The 21,440-nt window shown below is 42.9% G+C and overlaps 1 protein-coding gene across 2 annotated transcripts in view; it reads left to right on the forward strand.

The window, feature by feature from the left end:
* Positions 1–17,950, forward strand: part of DNAJB6 (DnaJ heat shock protein family (Hsp40) member B6) — a 257,593-nt gene extending 239,643 nt beyond the window's left edge. For both annotated transcript variants that reach the window (XM_030198684.1, XM_030198675.1), the window contains exon 10: positions 17,741–17,950. In XM_030198684.1, the coding sequence (XP_030054544.1) occupies positions 17,741–17,823 (83 nt within the window). In that variant the 3' untranslated portion in view covers positions 17,824–17,950. The remainder of the gene's footprint in view (positions 1–17,740) is intronic.
* The last annotated feature ends 3,490 nt before the right edge of the window (positions 17,951–21,440 follow it).

The following is a 21,440-nucleotide window of genomic DNA, read 5'->3' on the forward strand; positions in this document are numbered from 1 at the left end:
TGAATAAGGAGGTAACACTGTGGATTAATCTGGAAAGATTGAATGGAACATCTGTTTATATTGGTGTGATATAGAAGTTTTCCTCATAGACCAAAGAAATAGAGATATAATTGAAGGCATTCACAATATTGCTATGAAAAGGGAAGTGCTTTTGATAAGTAATTTCAATTTGCTGGATGTTGATCCTGGCTGTGATGTTTTCTAGAAGTAGGGAGATCCTGCATTCTCTATAGGGAGAATTGTTCTGTCAGCTATTAATGGAACCACATGGGAAAGGGGGATAATGGACCTGGTGCTTACAAATGGGGAGAGTGCTTTTGTATCTTGCATTAAGTGATCACTGGATTTTGTGGTTCGTTATTAGGACATGAGTAGAAATGGTTCATTCAAAAGTGAGCATTCTAGACTTCAGGAAAAGTTTGTTAAGATGGGGAAATAGAAGAGCCATGGCTATGAATCACTTTATTAGGAAAGTAAATAAAAGAAAAAGTAGGCCACTAGGATTTTTGAAACAACAGGAGATCCCAGGAGGAATACAAGCAACAATATTTGGAGAAGCTAAGAGAAGCTGGTAAAGTTGTAAGGAAAATGAAGATGCAACTAGAAGAAATAATAGCCAGTACAATCTGTAGAGGCTGATGAGGATAAAATGGAATTAACAAATATTTCTGTTCTGTGCTCTTAGGGCTGGGAATAAAATCTCAGAAAAATAAACACAAATAGGAATAGAAGTGAAGTGAAGTACACCGCGAGCAATTTTTTGAAGTCTGTGTTTGTGAGGAACTAAAAGTAGACAAAGCGATGGGGCTAGATGGGATACAGCCAAACATTTTGAAAGAACTGGTGGCTCCACTGTATTATCTATCCAGTGCTTCATTACAGTCAGGAGTTTATTTTATTCATTCCCATAGAAAAATATAGGCAGATAAATACCATAGGGCCTATCCAGTCTGCCCATCCATGCCATCTACTCTTCCTATCACTCCCTTAGAGATCCTATATACTTGTTCTAAGCTCTCTTGAATTTAGATACTGTTTTCATCTGCACCACTTCCACTAGGAGGGTGTTCCATGAATTCACCACCCTTTCTGTGAAGAAGTATTTCCTCAAGTTACTTCTGAGTCTATCCCCTTTCATCTTCATCCTAAGTCCCTTTGCTCTAGAGCTTCCTTTCAATTGAAAGAAACTTACCTCCTGTGCATTTATGCCACATAAGTATTTAAATGTCCTCAACATATCTCCCCTCGCCCTTTTTTCTTCCAAAGTATAATTATTGAGATCTTTAAGCTGTCCCCATACACATATGATGAAGATCACTGGCCATTTTAGTAACCGCCCTCTGGACTGACTCCATCCTGTTTATTTCTTTTTGAAGGTGTGGTTTCCAGAATTGAACATAATATTCTAAATGAGGTATCACCAGAATCTTATACAGGGGCATCTCCTTTTCCTACTGGCCATTCTTCTCCCTATGCACCCAAGCATCCCTTCTAGCTTTCGCCATCACCTTTTCTACCTGTTTGGCCACCTTAAGATCATCACATGTGATCATACCCAAGTCCTGCTTCTCTTTCATGCACAAAAGTTCTTCACCCCCTAAACTGTACTGTTCCCTTGGGTTGCAGCCAAAATGTATGACCCTGCAATTTTTAGCATTAAATCTATGCTGCCAAATTCCAGACCATTCCTCTAGCTTTGCTAAGTCCTTCCCCATGTTATCCACACCATCAGGGGTGTCTACTCTATTGCAGATTTTGGTATCGTGCACAAAGAGGACATACCTTATCAAATAGCCCTTCAGCAATATCACTTACAAAAATGTTAAAAAGAACCGTCTCAAGAACCAAACCTTGCGGCACACCACTGGTAACATCCTTTTTCTCAGAATGAGCTCCATTAAACAATACCCTCTGTCGCCTTCCACTCAACCAGTTCCTAACCCAGTCAGTCACTTTAGGGCCCACACCGAGGACACTCAGTTTATTTATTAATTGTCTATGTGGAACCATGTCAAAGGCTTTGCTAATATCTAAATACACCACATCTGCCACTCTCCCTTGATCCAACTCTCTGATCACCCAATTAAAGAAATTAGTCAGATTTGTCTGCATCCAGCTTTTCCTACATAAGCACACAACTATGGAACGCATTACCAAAAGCCATGAAAACAACGTATAACCACCTAAACATCCAGCAATCACTAAAAACTTACCTGTTCAAAAAGGCATACCCTACCGATCCAACTTAAATGCCTGAACCCTGCAACACTACGAAACCAAAGCAAGTAATGGACATAACGTAACTCTTCCTCTGTACGATTCCCTAATATGTCTGTTCCACATGAACCTCATTCTACCACAACATCACTGTGTAACTGTTTATACCGGAATTGGCGAACGCCTTTACGGTACTATGTAAGCCACATTGAGCCTGCAAATAGGTGGGAAAATGTGGGATACAAATGTAACAAATAAATAAATAAATAAATAACATAGTAGATGACGGCAGAAAAAGACCTGCACGGTCCATCCAGTCTGCCCAACAAGACAACATATGTGTAAACCTTACCTTGATTTGTACCTGCCTTATTCAGGGCACAGACCGTACAAGTCTGCGCAGCAGTACTTCCCGCCTCCCAACCACCAGGCCCACCTCCCATCACCGGCTTTGGCACAGACCGTATAAGTCTGCTCTCCACTATCCTCGCCTCCCAACCACCAACCCCTCTTCCCCCCACCTGCTCCGCCACCCAATTTCGGCTAGGCTTCTGAGGATCCATTCCTTCTGCACAGGATTCCTTTATGCATATCCCACGCATGTTTGAATTTTGTTACCGTTTTCATCTCCACCACCTCCCACGGGAGGGCATTCCAAGCACCCACCACCCTCTCTGTGAAAAAATACTTCCTGACATCTTTCCTGAGGCTGCCCCCCTTCAACCTCATTTCATGTCCTCTCGTTCTACCGCCTTCCCATCTCCGGAAAAGATTTGTTTGCGGATTAATACCTTTCAAATATTTGAACGTCTGTATCATATCACCCCTGTTCCTCCTTTCCTCCAGGGTATACATGTTCAGGTCAGCAAGTCTCTCCTCATATGTCTTGGAACGCAAATCCCGTACCATTCTCGTAGCTTTTCTTTGCACCGCTTCCATTTTTTTAACATCCTTCGCAAGGTACGGCCTCCAAAACTGAACACAATACTCCAGGTGGGGCCTGACCAACGACTTGTACAGGGGCATCAACACTTCCTTTCTTCTGCTGATCACACCTCTCTCTATACAGCCTAGCAACCTTCTCGCTACAGCCACCGCCTTGTCACACTGTTTCGTCACCTTCAGATCCTCGGATACTATCACCCCAAGATCCCTCTCACCCTCAGTACCTATCAGACTCTCACCGCCTAACACATAAGTCTCTCTTGGGTTTCTACTCCCTAAGTGCATCACTTTGCATTTCTTCACATTGAATTTTAATTGCCAAACCTTAGACCATTCTTCTAGCTTCCTCAGATCCTTTTTCTTGCTTTCCACTCCCTCCCGGGTGTCCACTCTGTTACAAATCTTAGTATCATCTGCAAATAGGCAAACTTTACCTTTTAACCCTACGGCAATGTCACTCACAAATATATTGAACAGAATCGGCCCCAGCACCGATCCCTGAGGCACTCCACTACTCACCTTTCCCTCCTCCGAGCGAACTCCATTTACCACCACCCTCTGTCGTCTGTCCGTCAACCAGTTCCTAATCCAGTTCACCACTTTGGGACCTATCTTCAGCCCATCGAGTTTATTTAAGAGCCTCCTGTGGGGAACCGTGTCAAAAGCTTTGCTAAAATCTAAGTAGATTACGTCTATAGCACGTCGATGATTTAATTCTCCAGTTACCCAATCAAAGAATTCAATGAGATTCGTTTGGCACGATTTCCCTCTGGTAAAACCATGTTGTCTCGGATCTTGCAACTTATTGGCTTCCAGGAAATTCACTATCCTTTCCTTCAGCATGGCTTCCATTACTTTTCCAATAATCAAAGTGAGGTTTACCGGCCTGTAGTTTCCAGCTTCTTCCCTATCACCACTTTTGTGAAGAGGGACCACATCCGCCGTTCTCCAATCCCTCGGAACCTCTCCCGTCTCCAAGGATTTATTAAACAAATCTTTAAGAGGACCCGCCAGAACCTCCCTGAGCTCCCTCAATATTCTGGGGTGGATCCCGTCCGGTCCCATGGCTTTGTCCACCTTTAGCTTTCCAAGTTGTTGATACACACTCTCTTCCGTGAACGGTGCTCTATCCACTCCATTCTCAGGTGTACTTTTGCCAGTCCCTCTCGGTCCTTCTCCAGGATTTTCTTCAGTGAAAACAGAACAAAGGTATCTATTTAGCAAATTGGCTTTTTCTTCATCATTATCTACATAACAAACAAACAAATAAATAAATAAATAAATAAATAGGTAAATAGGTATGCCTTGCTGCAGATTAATACCAGTATCTATAGAAAAGTAGATAACCCTGGAAGATATGGATAACATGAAGAGGAATCTAGCAAAGATTGAATAATGGTCTTGAATTTGAGCTAAGATTTTAATGCAGTTCATACATTTGGGATGCAGAAATCCAAGGGAGCAATCCAAGGGAGCAAAGTACCTCCGTGCATGCAAGAGTGAGACTTGGAGGTGATTATATCTGATCTTAAGTTGACCAGACAGGTAAAAACAGGTGCTTGGATGCACAAAGAGAGAAATGGCCAGCAGGATAAAAGAGGTGATAATGGTGAGATCTCATTTAGAGCACTGTGTACAATTCTGGAAACAGCATTTTCAAAAGAATATAAGCAGCTTCTAAAATGGTCAGTGATTTTTATCATGAAATCATAGATCTCAATATATACTTTGGAAGAAAGAAGGTAGAGGGCAGATAAGGTAGAGACATTTAAATACTTCTATGATATAAATATACAGAAGGAGTTGAAAGAAAGGTTTGGGTCCCTTGGTTTATAGTCCACTGCACTAACGACTAGGCTTCCCCTCCATTCTGCATAGGCGCCTGTGTGGCCATTTTCTAAGAATGCTGCTATACAGATGTTCATGGCCCTTGTTTTTCCCCATTCAAAATTTAGATTTCAGTTTATAAAATGGATGCTCATGTTGGATATTTCCAGCGCATGGACATCCATGTTACATATGTTCAGACCGCCTGTATCCTGTTCAAAAATACATGTGAGATGGATGTCCATTTGGGACATTCTGACTTGGACATCCCTATGCTGACATGGATGTCCTTTCGAAAATGCCTCTCCACATTTTTAAACTTAAATTTTGTAAATTCCCAGATCTTCTCTGGTTACTTCTTATTGTTATCCGCAGTGAACTCTGTAAGGTAAATGTGGATTATAAGTGTAGTATTGTATTGTACTGCCAGGTAACCTGGATTAACCACTGTCAGACACAGGATGCTGGATTCAATGAATTTCTGGTCTGACCCAGTATGGTTTATGTGGTTCATAGTTCTTGTTAAAGCCTATCAGCCAGTAAGAGCAGAAATACAAGCCTTTAAAGAAATACACTGTTTCCCCGAAAATAAGACAGTGTCTTATATTAATTTTTGCTCCCAAAGATGCGCTAGGTCTTATTTTCAGGGGATGTCTTATTTTCGGGGAAACACGGTAATATGATTGGATTATTGCAGTTCTTTACTCCAAGGCTTACCTCAATATCAGCTGCAGAGGCTACAAGCTGTTCAAAATACCGTACTACAGTAAAATTGCAGCTTCTTAGAGAAAATGGCCACTGCAACTTTTAGCAGTAGCTTCCTAGAATTTCAGCAGCCTTTTTAATTTCACAGCAGCAGGACAAGAAGTCAGCATTATGTAAACTAAGGGGAAGCCTTGATAGCTTGGTGAAACATGAGTCGGCACAAAAATCCCCCTACAACGAAAAAGAAGGAGACTGAGCAATACAGTGCACAGAATCTCCATTTACCTACCATAAGATAAGTACAGCATTCTAAGTAAGCTTAGTCCTTAGGGTTCCTAATACCCCCTTCTCCCCCTTCCCCCCATGTACCTTCTGTTGGGACACTCACCCAGTTTTAAAGAGGCTGCCGAACGTCTGTGGGGAAGGGCAGCGGCGGCTTGACTTCAGCCTTTCCCTTCAATGTCCCGCCCTCACGGAAACAGGAAATACCTCATCAGAGGAAGGCGGGACACTGACGGGAGAGACTGGACTCGAGCTGCCGCAGCGACTTAAAATAACAGCTGAGCTTTAACCGCAGGGCGGCGTGTCCGGAACGGAATGGAAGGTAATATGTCGGGGAGTTGAGGGCGGGCTCAGCCGGGGGGCGGGAGGCGGAAGATACAGTTTGGAGCTAGGTCTTACTTTCGGGGAAGGCCTTATATTTAGCAATTTAGCAAAACCTCTACTAGGTCTTATTTTCAGGGGATGTCTTTTTTTCGGGGAAAGGGTAGCAATGTATTTAAGAAGAGGATCAAGTTTTCTCACTGCTCAGGAATAGGTGCTCTAGTGCTGCTTTCATGCAGTGATAGAATCACAAGGGCTTGCAAATGGATATCAAATGCCTGAAAACTGAGAGAGGGTGTGGGGAGAGCTAAGGGAGACAGCCAATGCCTATTTATGTAATATGATGTATGCAGTTTGAATTCATATGCAATACATCATAGATGAAAGAAATGCCATTCATGAAACTGGGTTGTGAGTATTCTTTGAATTGTAGCCCTGTTAATGATATCTTAATTATTGGAAAATGGTTCCCTATAAATTTAAAGGTTGTTGATTTCTGACATGGCACATGACAGGAAGCCCATAGGATCTGGTATTTTGATTTTTGATTTTAGTTTTAGATATGAGTTGTAATATGTTTGTTGTTTGTTATGTTTTATGTATTTTATTATGTATGTTTTTATTGTTCATCGCCTAGTTAATACGCAGGTTATAAATGACATGGTGAGGTTCAGAAAGACAATTTAAATAATAAAAGCCAGTTTGCATTGTACTATCCCCTGACTCTCTTCAGAGACAATGCAAACAGTTATAACTGTCATTTGTTAGCATTCAAATTGTCTTAACAAAACTTACCATGATCTAAAAGTTTACCATTATAGACAAAAAGGTGTTCAGTGCCAGTTGAACACAGTTAGGGAGCCAGGCTTTCCCAAGGCTTATAATGTTGAATACCAAAATGCTTTAATCCATCAAGCAGCAATATTATGTTCTTACATATAATAGGGAACCCTGGTAGGGGAAGAAAGTAGAGATTGTCTAACCCAGGTGAAGAGCAGGTACTTCTGCTGGTTCTAGTAGACTTGTAGTAGAGAGATATGGTAGCCGTGTTAGTCCACTTCTAAAGGTAATCAATAGAAATAAAACAAAATAAAACATGGAAAAGAAAATAAGATGATACCTTTTTTATTGGACATAACAATACATTTTTGATTAAAAATAGAATTCTCGGAGGACAAGCAGGACTATAGTGAGGACTATAGTTCTCACATGTGGATTATGTCACCGATGGAGCCCCAGTGTGGAGCCTTCAGTTTCTGGAAACTTTTGTCAGGCCCAACTGTGCCTGTGTGCACGCCATCCCACCCACTTGACTCATGCGGGACTCTTAGTTTCGTTTTCTCTGCGAACTTCTTCAGGTGTGTCTCGTTTCCATTATGAGGTTTTTTTCAAGCGATTTTGTTCTTGGCCTTCCTGCCTTTTTAAAAAATCCATGTGAGTAGCTACAGACCCTTTTTATTTTTGTTTTTATTCTGTTTCCTTTAATTTTTCTAGATTTTTGAGCCACTTTTTAGGTTTTCTTTGTTTTTCCACAGCTCACAGCCTGTTTAACTTGTGCACAGGTTAAAAAAAAAAACTCTATAATTTTTCAAACGTTGAGCCTTTTGATTATGCTCTGGCTGTTTTTCTGTATATGTCCCAAACACCTTCCAGTGGGTTTAAAACATGTACGAGATGTAGTAAAAGCATGTTTGTGAAAGATACTTACAACTGGTGCCTACCATGGTCCTGATCATCAACCCTCTCACTGTAAAATCTGTTCTCAAATGCAGAAAATAATATAGAAGGGTAGAGAGGCCTAACTTGAGAGGTTTTTGGTGCACTGTAGTGTGATCCATCGACATTGGCATCTGAGGCATCAACCCCAATGATATCGAGAACTGCATCGACTGCTGGACATGCACTGGTATCAGGGAGGTCTCCACCTGCCTGGATGTCACGCATTGGTAGTGCCTGCTCGGGCCGAGCATCATTGAACCTGACACTGAGGAACCGTGAGGATTCTGTATCATGCTCATCGGCACTGAGGGACCTTATATGCTGAGCATCAAGCAAAAGTAAAGAAGCATCAGCATTGGTCCTCTTTGAATCATGGTACCAGGAGCTCCGGGTCACTGGTGTCACTAGATTCTGAGAAGTGTCAGTGCAGTGAGGATGGCTCTCCCTCCATGGAAGCAATGTCGATGCACCAGTCTCCTTAAAGCTGAGACTTCGCCTCCAATTTAGTTCCTAGATCTTTGCGGTGTCTCTACATTGGCACCAGCCCCACCTTTACCAAATCCTGCCCTTGAGGAATGGCTCTAGGTCATGTTACAAGATCAGCTGGAGTGCTTCTTGGCTCAGCACAATAGCGAGACAATAAGCGCACCAGCACTGGCTCTAGTGCTGCTCCAGCCCATCTTGAAGACCTGTCAGGCAGTCATTGATGCTGGTGCCTTACAGTGGGGGAAATAAGTATTTGATCCCTTGCTGATTTTGTAAGTTTGCCCACTGACAAAGACATGAGCAGCCCATAATTGAAGGGTAGGTTATTGGTAACAGTGAGAGATAGCACATCACAAATTAAATCCGGAAAATCACATTGTGGAAAGTATATGAATTTATTTGCATTCTGCAGAGGGAAATAAGTATTTAATCCCTCTGGCAAACAAGACCTAATACTTGGTGGCAAAACCCTTGTTGGCAAGCACAGCGGTCAGACGTCTTCTGTAGTTGATGATGAGGTTTGCACACATGTCAGGAGGAATTTTGGTCCACTCCTCTTTGCAGATCATCTCTAAATCATTAAGAGTTCTGGGCTGTCGCTTGGCAACTCGCATCTTCAGCTCCCTCCATAAGTTTTCAATGGGATTAAGGTCTGGTGACGGCTAGGCCACTCCATGACCCTAATGTGCTTCTTCCTGAGCCACTCCTTTGTTGCCTTGGCTGTATGTTTTGGGTCATTGTCGTGCTGGAAGACCCAGCCACGACCCATTTTTAAGGCCCTGGCGGAGGGAAGGAGGTTGTCACTCAGAATTGTACGGTACATGGCCCCATCCATTCTCCCATTGATGCGGTGAAGTAGTCCTGTGCCCTTAGCAGAGAAACACCCCCAAAACATAACATTTCCACCTCCATGCTTGACAGTGGGGACGGTGTTCTTTGGGTCATAGGCAGCATTTCTCTTCCTCCAAACACGGCGAGTTGAGTTCATGCCAAAGAGCTCAATTTTTGTCTCATCTGACCACAGCACCTTCTCCCAATCACTCTCGGCATCATCCAGGTGTTCACTGGCAAACTTCAGACGGGCCGTCACATGTGCCTTCCGGAGCAGGGGGACCTTGCGGGCACTGCAGGATTGCAATCCGTTATGTCGTAATGTGTTACCAATGGTTTTCGTGGTGACAGTGGTCCCAGCTGCCTTGAGATCATTGACAAGTTCCCCCCTTGTAGTTGTAGGCTGATTTCTAACCTTCCTCATGATCAAGGATACCCCACGAGGTGAGATTTTGCGTGGAGCCCCAGATCTTTGTCGATTGACAGTCATTTTGTACTTCTTCCATTTTCTTACTATGGCACCAACAGTTGTCTCCTTCTCGCCCAGCGTCTTACTGATGGTTTTGTAGCCCATTCCAGCCTTGTGCAGGTGTATGATCTTGTCCCTGACATCCTTAGACAGCTCCTTGCTCTTGGCCATTTTGTAGAGGTTAGAGTCTGACTGATTCACTGAGTCTGTGGACAGGTGTCTTTCATACAGGTGACCATTGCCGACAGCTGTCTGTCATGCAGGTAACGAGTTGATTTGGAGCATCTACCTGGTCTGTAGGGGCCAGATCTCTTACTGGTTGGTGGGGGATCAAATACTTATTTCCCTCTGCAGAATGCAAATAAATTCATATACTTTCCACAATGTGATTTTCCGGATTTAATTTGTGATGTGCTATCTCTCACTGTTACCAATAACCTACCCTTCAATTATGGGCTGCTCATGTCTTTGTCAGTGGGCAAACTTACAAAATCAGCAAGGGATCAAATACTTATTTCCCCCACTGTATCAAGGCATCAGAGCCAGCACCAACTGATATGGTGCTCTTTTCCAGCCCGTAGGGGAGGAAGCAACCCCCCGAATCCAGAAAGAGACCTATACCATGGCTTTCTTGTCAGACACTGGTCATGAGTCCAGTGGTCCTAGGTAGGCACAGACTCAGACGACCTAGGAGTACTTCACTGAGTCTGATATGGACTGCTTGGGGGTCTGATAAGGAACCAGAGGAGCCCTTGGAGAAGGGTTCTCTTGGTCTACCTTCAGACCCTTTTCCACCCCAGAAAAGGAGCTAGTCTCCTCCAAGAGAGCTCTCCTTTGTCCAATTGTTGAGGGAAATAGCAGACGCCATTCCATCTGATTGAGGATAAGCCCAGGGCTGAGATATTGAACATCCTTGATTATGACTCCCCTCCTAAGGAAATGGTAACAGTGCCCATTCACAACATTAAGACTGTGCAGATGAAGAATTTGGAGACCCCTCTCATTGTGCAGGTTGTCCCAAGGAAGGCGGACTTCATGTATAGAGTCCAGAAGGCTCTCAGATTTGAGAAGCTGCAGCTTCTACACTATTCTGTGAGGGCAAATCTGCTCTCAAAAGAGCCAGCAGTTCAAAAACCCATGCCTCAGCTCTCCCAGGCAGGGATGCACACATTCTGGAGTCTTTTGGGAGAAAGAAGTTTCAGGACATAATGCTCATTTCCCACATCCAGTCTTACCAGCTCTACATGAACATCTACTTGAAGAACGTGGTGCTCACTGTGCTTGAGTTTACAGATGCTTTCCCACTGGAGCAGGCCACAGAGCTGTGCTAGCTTGCAAATAAGCAGGAGTGTTGGAAGCACATTGCTCGGGCAACTTTTGATGTGGCATCCAGGCTTTCTGCCATAGGTATTGGCATGTACGGACTGTCTTGGCTGCATGTCTTAGACCTTGAACCAGCAGTTCAGGAAAAGTTGGTGGACCTTCCTTGCTGAGGAGACAGCCTTTTTGGAGAGAAGAGAACTGATACCATCAAATCCCTATCTTGGCCCACTCCTTCTGAGCTCTCCAATTCTCGGAGGTTTTAGGATGGAAGTCGAAAGAGTGCCTATGACTCACAAAGGTGTAGGTTTACTCTTTCATCCTGCCCTCCACAGCAGATCCAGACATTGCGCTCCCATCCTTGGCAGCAGCAGGCCCAAAAGCCCCAGCCAGCTCCCCAGTCTATGCAGGGGATGACTGTCCCAGATGACTTCTGGTCGAGTGGTGGCTGAATTTTTTTCATGAAAGATGGCCCCTTGTAACACTGGTGGGTACTTCAAATAGTCAGGTGGATTACACCCTCAGCTGACATCAGCTTCCTCCAAATTGCCCATCAAGAGTGTCAGTACTCAGCTAACAGCATCAGGAAGTGATTGCAGAGGAACTCTCTTTTCTTTTAAAGACCCATACAGATGAGCCCATTCTATCAGAGTAAGAAGGGAAGGGGTTTTCTTTCAAGCACTTCCTAGTACCCAAGAAAATGGGGGGATTTTGTCTGAGGGCCCTGAACAAATATCTGGTCAAAGGAAATTTCAGGAAGATTTCCCTGGGCAAAGCCCTTCCCATGATTCAAGAAAATGATTGGCTATGCTCTCTGGACTTAAAGGATGCTCACACCCATATTCAGATGCATACCAGTCACAGGAGGTATCTAAGATTTCAAGTAGGGAAGCTCTGCTTCCAGTATCGCGTTCTGCCATTGGCCTTGTATCCACAGCAAGAGTATCTTGCTATAGTTGCAGTATCACTATGCAGACTGGGAATGCATGTGTTTCCCTATCTGGACAACTGGCTGGTAAGGATTACATCAAGGAAAGGTGCTCAAGAATCAGTGCAGAGAACTATTCAGGTGTTATAGCTACTAGGGTTTGTAATCAACTATTCAAAGTCCCACCTGCTCCCGGTGCAACAATTGGAGTACTTTGGAGCCTTGCTAGACACAGTTCAAGTTGAAGCCTACCTTTCTTAGGTGAGGGCAGATGCACACATTTGCATTGCTCATCAGGTTTGCAGCAGCCAGCAGATCACAGCTTGGCAGATGTTGAGGTTGTTAGGTCATCTGGCCTCCACTCTGCATGTCACACCCATGGCACACCTCCATTTGTGAGGTGTCCAGTTGACTCTGTATGCCCAGTGGTGTCAGGCCATGAGGAATCTGAAGGATACCATTTTGGTCACCCCAGAGTTGAAGCAAGCCCTCTTCTGGAGGACAATTTGGACAAATTTGACTCTGGAACATTTATTCCAGATTCCTCCTCCCCCCAAAATTCTGATCACAGATGCATCCAATCTGTGATGGGATGCTCATGTAGATGGGTTTCACACTAAGGGTCACTGATATGCTCAGGAGACTCAGCTTCACATCAACCTTCTGGGCTGCATGCAATAAGGAATGTTCTAAATCCTTTCAGATATTGGCTGTTGAACCAAATTGTTCTGATCCAAACAGACAATCTCAACAAACAGGGGGGTATGGGATCCTACCCCTTGTGTCAGGAACCAGTTGAGACATGACAGTGGGCCACCAGCCATGGCATAATGTTCAGAGCAACATATCTGGTGGAAAGACTGAGCATGATGATGCAACCACATGAGTGGTCTCTCAGTAGAGGTATAGCCCGCAAGCTTTTCCAAGAGTGGAGTACCCCCTTGGTGGATTTCTTTGCCACTCATCTCAACAATAAAGTCCCTCAGTAGTGCTCCAGACTCAGATCCCATGGCAATCTAGCATTGGATGCCTTCCTTCTCAATTGGGGGGGGGGGGGGGGGCAAATCTTCTGTATGCATATCCTTCAATCTAATAGGGAACACTGCTGCAACTCAAGCAGGACCTTGGAATCATGATCCTCATTGTGCCTTATTGGCCACCATAGATTTGGTTTCCTCTTCTTCTGGAATTGTTCTCTAAAGAACCTTGGAGATTGGAGAGTTTTCTGACCCTCATCATGCAGAACGAGGGGGTCTCTTCTGTACCCCAACCTCCAATCCCTGGCCCTCACAGCTTGGATATTGAGAGCATAGAATTTGTATCCTTTCAACTGCCTGAGGGTATTTTCCAAGGTCCTTCTGGTTTCCAGGAAAGACTCCACCAAGAGGTGTGTTATACTTTTCAAGTTCCAAGTTTATTAATACTTGATATACCACCTTAGAGAATTCCGTCAAGGCAGTTTACAAACAAAATCAGTAATGGAAAACAGAAAAGAACTACAATATAGATAGAAAGTCAAGGAAAGAGTGAGACAGAGGGCTAAGGAAGGGAGTAGGTACTGGTTGTAGGAGAACAACAGAGAGAGGCGCAATTACTGGCCCCTTATGTCCCAGCGACCATTGATGTGTGGCAAAAAGCAAAAGCTATGGTGAACTTTCAAATGGAGGAGGTTTGCCATCAGATGTGAAGGCAGTTTCCTAGATCCTTTCACTTGCCCCACACAAAAACTGCTTGAGTACCTTCTACACCTCTCTGAGTCTGGTTTAAAGGCCAACTCTGTAAGGGTTCATCTCAGTACAGTTAGCACTTAACATTGCCGTGTAGAAAGTAAGCTCATCTCTGTATAGCTTCTAGTTATTTGTTTTATGTGAGGTTTGTTTCTGACAAAGCCCCCCCCCAATCAAACCTCCAACAGTTTCTTGAGTCCTCAATGTCATTCTCACCCAGCTGATGAAAGCTCCTTATGAGCCACTTGATTTTTGTTTTCTGAAGTACCTGACCTGGACGGTCTTGTTTTTTTGGTGGCAGTCACTTCAGCTCACAGAGTCAGTAAACTGCAGGCCCCAGTAGCTGATCCACCTTACACAAAGTTTCATCATAACAGAGTAGTTCTCTGTATGCATCCTATTTTCCTTCCTAAGGTGGTCTTGGAGTTCCATTTTAACCAGTCAATTGTCCTGCCATTTTCCCCCAAACCTCATGCCCATTCTGGTGAAAGTGATCAGCATACCTTGGACTGCAAGCAAGCCTTAGCCTTCTATCTGGAACACACTAAAGTCCATAGACAATCCACCCAGCTTTTTGTTTATTTGGACTCAAACAGGATAGGGGTAGCCATCAGTAAATGCACTTTATCCAATTGGCTAGCAGACTGCATCTCTTTTACTTAGGTCCAAGTTGGGCTGACTTTTGAGGGCCATGGCCATGGCTGCATCGGTAGCTCACAAAGTCAGTCTCCATTGAAGAGATTTTCAAAGCTGCAACATGGTCTTCAGTCTACACATTCACATCTTACTACTGCCTTGAGCAGAATACCTGACACGACAGCCAGTTTGTTCTTCAGAATTTTGTTCGGAGTCTAGAATCCAACTCCACCCTCTTTGGCCCATTCTTTTCTGTTCCAGGCTGCACCTTCACAACAGGGCAATTTAGTTAGTGTTGTTGGTTGTGATTGGCCTTGCCTTTGCAAGACCCTATTGGCTGTCCTTTATTTATTTATTCATTCATACTTGTATCCTACAATTATCCAAAAATGAGTTTCGGTTCAATGTGGCTTACATTTAACAGAGATTACATTGATTCAATTACATTTACAAGGTTGTATGATACTGTGTTTTACAGTGGTTGGCAAGATAACTATTAGTGCATATGGAATAAGCCTGGTAGCTAGGATTTCCCACATGTGAGAACTATAGTACTGCTTGTCCTTGAAGAAAGCAAAGCTCTCAATTGATAGCTCTGACCTGTAAAGTGAAGTTACTCACCTGTAGTAGGTGTTCTCTGAGGACAGCAGGACATAAGTTCTCACTTAAACTTCTACCTTCCCTAGGAGTTGTATTCTTTATGGTTTATTATTCAATTGAGGGTCCCACGAGTCAGACAGGTGGGAAAGGCATGAGTACATTTTATTTTATTACATTTGTACCCCGTGCTTTCCCACTCATGGCAGGCTCAATGCGGCTTACATGGGGCAATGGAGGGTTAAGTGACTTGCCCAGAGTCACAAGGAGTTGCCTGTGCCTGAAGTGGGAATCGAACTCAGTTCCTCAGGACCAAAGTCCACCACCCTAACCACTAGGCCACTCCTCATGCGAAGTCAGGCCTGCTAAAAGCTTCCAGAAGCTGCAGGAGTGTTGGGCAGTATCTGTTCCAGGGCTCCGTTGGTGACATTACCCACATGTGAGAACTTACGTCCTGTTGACCTTGGAGAACTCCTGCTAAAGGTGAGTAACTTTGTTTTACAGGTCTTAGCTATCAATTGATAAACAGTGATTATATGGCACTCTAAATTGTCTAAATAAGTTCTGAAACTTAATACTAGATCAATCTTTTAGTAGTGGATTTTCAAAAACTTGTTAAAAATTCATGCACCGAGCATCACACAAAGGCGTATTTCACTAATGGGTAGGTTGGTAAGTGAGTGAGTGGGGGTGTGAGTGTGCTGCTGCATGGATAGTGGTAATAGGTATGAGGTTATATCAGGTATGTTAGTGTGGCTTGTGTATGAATATGGGAATGTGTAGGATCTATGTGTGAAGATGTTGCTTTGAGTGCATGGAGATATGTGTGTGGCATGACTGAGTGTAGGGAGGTATTAGGGGCATTCCTGTAAATGCAGGGATGGGGGAGAGGCAATTACCTTGTTGAATCTATATAACAGTGAAATGAGACAAATATATGTATGTGAGGAGATCACCACACATTATAGAGTGCCTGGGGTGTCTTTGGTGGAGAAGAGGGTATGACTATGTGGGTGCAGACACCCAGTTTTGGGTGGGCCTGGGCCCCACATGGGTGGGCAGAAGAACCCCGCCCTGTCCGACAAGTAATTTGGTCTTTTCCTCTCTCGCCTGCATACCATATGCTCTCTCAAATATCCCGCCTCCCCCACATACCTTTTAAGTATCAGATTTTCATCGGCAGCGAGCAGCAACTAATGCACACTGCTCACGTTGGCCCCATAGCCTTCCGTCTGATGCAATTTCCTGTTTCCGCATAGGCGGGAATACATCAGAGGGAAGGCTGTGGAGCCGGTACGAACAGTGTGTATCAGTCGCTGCTCACTGCAGGCGAAGATCTGATATTTACAAGGTATGTAGGAGGTACAGTTGTTGGGAGTTTTTGGCTGGTGGGGCTTGGGGATCCCTGTGTGCTGCTACTGGGTGGGCTTGAGCCCAAAGTTGGTGGGCCTGGGCCCACCCTGGCCCACCCTTGGCTACGCCACTGCCTCCAGCACCACCACTGGCACACTGAATGCAATGCTGCCACTGAGAAGCTGTTGCCTCTTCTGCTGTCATACTGCTGCATTTTTTCAGGAAACTGCCTCTTCTGGCTATGGGGGGGTGTTGAATCCACACCCAGCCAGCTGATTATTGTGCTCCCAACACTGTGGGCTTTCTTTTGCTTTAATGCCACAGGGGTTAGTGTCCTTGCATTGACTTTCATTCTGCCGCTGTCACCACCATCCATGATCATATTTGGGTGACAGAGCCCACTCTACTGTATCCATAGGTTTGGATGAGCATGCATGCTCAAACAAATCTATATACTCAGATGAATGGATATACACAGACCCTCTCCAATTTGTACATCTAAAATGCATCTAAAATATTAATGAAGTAAATTAAGGAGTTCGTTCTGATTATTATATAACTTTTGATAATTGGCATGTTCTTTAATTATTTATTCATTCATACTTGTATCCTACAATTATCCAAAAATGAGTTTTGGTTCAGTGTGGCTTACATTTAACAGTTGTTAGAGATTACATTGAACCTAAACTCATTTTTGGATAATTGTAGGATACAAGTATGAATGAATAAATAAAGAATAGTCAATTATAAAAGTTATAAATTGTGGTTTCTCACCCAGGTCCATCAAATTTTCAGGATATCCACAGTAAGCGTACATGCGAGAGACTGGCACTTGCTGCTTTCACTGTATGCAAGTTCATCTCCTGTATTTTTATTGTGGATTTTGGCTAAACTCAACTGGGCTGGGAATCGAGTCCGAGTCCTCTGCATGGAAATGCACAGCATTGCTACCAAATCACCAGGCCAGTCCCTTGGTAGTTTAACTCCTTTGCATTTTTTGATCATTTGCAAACTTCAAAGATGTAAAACACTTTTTTTTTAGCCTTTCTTGCTACGTACAGTTCTAGTAACCATGTTCCCAGAGAACACTGGTTGTGATCCCAATAATGGATCAGCATAAGAATTATTCACAGAAAGAACCTCTATGGTCTAGATGGTGCTTCGCTGAATAATACTTAACTTGAGGTAATAAAAGATGCTTTAACCTGCAAATAATCTTGCTTTAGTTTTAGATTGTTGATATACTATTTTGTTCAGTGAATAGATATTGAAGCTATGAGACAGGCCGAGACTGTTTAAAGTGTGAGAGATTATGTATGCTTGCTGAATGGACATAGTTACTTTATGAGCAGTGTTTTACAAACCTTGTTTCCTTAGGATATAAAGATGGTGGCAAGAGGAGGAAGCAGAAGCAGAGAGAGGAACAGAAGAAGAAGAAGTCAACCAAAGTGAATCACTAAACTGAACTTGTCTAGTTTCAGTACTGTAGCATTGCACTGCATTACACAGATATAGGTGCTCATTTTCAAAGCACATAGACTTACAAAGTTACATGGAGGGGCATTTTTGATATAATGTCTAAATCCGACTTTGGGCATTTTAAAGAAAATGTCCAAAAATCAAATAGTGAAAGTGACCATTTTCAAACCAGAAAAATGTCTAGCTTTTTTCTTTGAAAATGACCATTTCCTAGATGTTGTTATGCTTAGTACATCTATCTTTTTGGACCATTAAAAAAAAAAAAAAAAAAAAAAAAAAGTCCAAGTGAAAAATGCACAAAATCAAACCATTGAGACGTAGGAGGAGCCAGCTTTCCTAATAGACTGGCCACACTGGCATCCCAGCAGAGCAGTGGGGCACCCTAGAGGGCACTGCAGTGGACTTCACATAAAAGGTCCTGGGTACACATCTCACCATTACCCCCTTAGGTTGCCCTTCAAAACCCATAAAAAACCTACTGTATCTAACTATACATCACTACAATAACCCTTATGGCTACAGGTGTCACCTATATGTGGATACAGTAGCTTTTGGGCTCTTTTTTTTTTGGGGGGGGGGCACTGACACTTTCCACCACAAATGTAATAGAGTGAATTATGGGTCTGGGTCACCTTCTCTACGGTGCACTGCACTGACCACTAGGCTATTCCAGGAACCTGCTTGCTGCTCTAATAGGACTGACGCTGTCATAGATGATGGTATGTACTGTTCCATTTACATCTTTGCGGGGTGGGAGGGAAACAGTGACCACTGAAGGAGTAAGGGGGGTGTCATTCCTCTATTCCTGAAGTGGTCATCTGGTCATTTGGGGCACTTTTTGTGGCTTATTTGTTGAAAAAAGCAGGTCTAGACCAAAAAGTCCAACTTATAGCCCTGGATGTTTTTCTTTTGTTCCATTATGGCAGAAAAACATCCAAGTGTTAGGCACGCCCAGATCCCACCTTTAACATGCACACCCCTTTGTGATTTGAATGCATTTCTGACGGACTTAATAGAAAAACGCCCTAAAAATTGGTTTCAAAAATAACAGTTTGGGCATTTTTGTGCGAAAAATGTCAAAAAGCAGATTTCTGCCACTTTTTTTTGATGTTTTTCTCTTTTGAAAATGAACCCCATAGTAACCTATCTAACTTTGTAAGTCTATGTGCTTTGAAAATGAGCCTCATAACATTTTGAGCACAGTTTTGTTTTGGGTGTATACATGGACTGAGCTTCTCATTACATTTTTAGAGGGGAAGTTGATAGCTCATGGTTTAAGGTGCATTCATGTGGTCATAGTTGCCTATCACTGTCCCTGAACGGTGAACATTAAACAATCTGATAGAATGCACCTCAACGTTGAAAGAGATATGGAGAGTCATTAAAGCTTTCCTTCAAGTTTGCTGAAAAATTAGTGTAGGATGTTCCTCTGGCATGCAATGGACCATATGGGTTTATTGAAATGCAAAGGACCTTTATGTATTTACTTATTACTTTTGTTCTGGCTTCTAACCAAGAACGTGTCACAATCCTTATCACGTCATGTGTTATAACTTTTATTTATCATTAATGGTACACTCTCTTCTGGTTAGAAGTCACCAAAATGATTTTGATCACCTCTTAATATTTGTACCTTTCTAATGCATGGTAGCACCTAGTTAGTTACTGTGAATATGAAGCCACTTCTATTTGTGCTTCTTTTGTTATTGAAATCCTAAAGCTCTGTGTAGACTAATGATTGAAATGCTATAGTCAGAGCATATTTAGTTTTGTGAATTAGATTTTAGGCTGTTTTGAGATTCTCAGATGCTTCTATGCATACCTCAACTGTTGACTCTAATATACACTTATGCAATGGTTAGACATCAGTTTAAGTAACTGGCATAAGCAATTTGTGTCAGCTTTATATCACCTTGTGTTGAACTGCATCATCTCAATCTTAAACATGGCATGAAAGCTGATAATCATGTCTCCTGTAACCTGGCAAGATTGCAAGTTTGCTTTCTGCTGGTCTCACAAGCCTCTCACTTGCATAATGTACTGATTTCCTTAGCATTTCCTTCCTCTGCCACACCGACTAGATTCATTATCAGAATTTTGCACCTTTTTTTTTTTTTGCATGTCCTTTTACAACAAGAAATATCCTCTCCCCCTTCAGTTTTTGATGCATTGATTCCTTAAAGTGGTGGTTCTCCTCCCTATCTAATCTCTTACCAATATGTTATGGATTATTTTATGCAGCAGCTTGGATTTAGACTTTATAGAATCTGTTTTTGCTGAGATTCACAGCTGCTTGGCATGTTCACGACGCAGAAGACATGAGAGTAAAACACAATTCCCTGATGATCTAATGGCTCACTGTATTAATTTGTTATTGGTATTGCTTGGTTGGCAGAGCATTATTGATACTTAGTTAATGGAAAGAATATGATACTGCAGTGTCTGTAAACCAATTACTACAGAGTCCTCTCTGTTTCTGGCCTCTAATACCCTTTTTTTTCTGTTCATGCAGTGTTACTACTGTTTAAAAATAAAGACCATTATGTTTGTCTCTGTGATGTTATTTTAAGTTAACAAAAAAAAAGCCATAGAAAGCTAAATCTTCATACTCAAAATGCAAGAGATTTCCACAGCTGTATGTGACTGATTGAAAAATTGTTGTTTAATACCTTTGCAGATCTGTACAGGGATATGGGGCTGATCTTTGTAAGACCTTTGTAAGTCTGTGTTCTTTGAAAATACACTCCTTGGTGTTCTAAAACTAAAATGTTTTACTGAGGTGCTTGGTATATTGTAGCCAGTTGACAAAAGGTACATTCGCTGTGTGATATGTCCACAGCAAGAACAACAAAATAAGCCATCACAAACATAGTACAACAGTAAATAGGGGCTTCCTCTAACTCAGAAACCCCAGTCAGGCTACCAATAGGGACTTATTAACTGTCTGGAGGCTCTCCTCTTTCTACCTGAATCAGCCTGATGCATAGTTCTCCTCTCGAGTCATCCAATGCACAGACTAAGGTCCTTCCCAAGCTAATGCATCTCCACTAGAATGTCCTCTAACAATTCACTTAAAAAAATGTTCCCACTGCCATGCTGTTGGGTGCAGATTGCAGATCCTCTTCAGTTGCAGAGACATGCTCCCTGGGTAGTTATAGTTTATTAAAACCTGCTATATCGCCCATACTGACTAGCAGAACCATCCTACTCCTGAGTATACTTCCCCTTATAAAATTCACAAATCAGAGTGACTCCCATACCAGCAAAAACCTAGACTTCATTTCGTCCCTGAAAGAATCTTTTCAAGATACCTCCTTGCTGCTTTAAGTTTCCCCTCCCTCTCTTATAGCTCCAGGGCTGTCATATTGAGTCTTGGGCTGCTTCAAAAGAGAAAACCTAGAAATTTCTGTGCTCTAAGCTTTGTTCTTTACACCAAACCTGCCTAGTCTGAATACCACCTCTATCCAACATTGCTGTATCTTTGGAGAGACATGCGTCATTAAAAGGTCACATTTCTAAAGCTCTCAAGAAAGCATAAAGCATATGCAAATGCACTCCTCCTGATAAGAGTATTGCACAGTGTTCACTGCCTGAAGGG

This window comes from Microcaecilia unicolor, chromosome 1 (genome assembly GCF_901765095.1).
Source record: "Microcaecilia unicolor chromosome 1, aMicUni1.1, whole genome shotgun sequence".
Taxonomy (NCBI): Eukaryota; Metazoa; Chordata; class Amphibia; order Gymnophiona; family Siphonopidae; genus Microcaecilia; species Microcaecilia unicolor.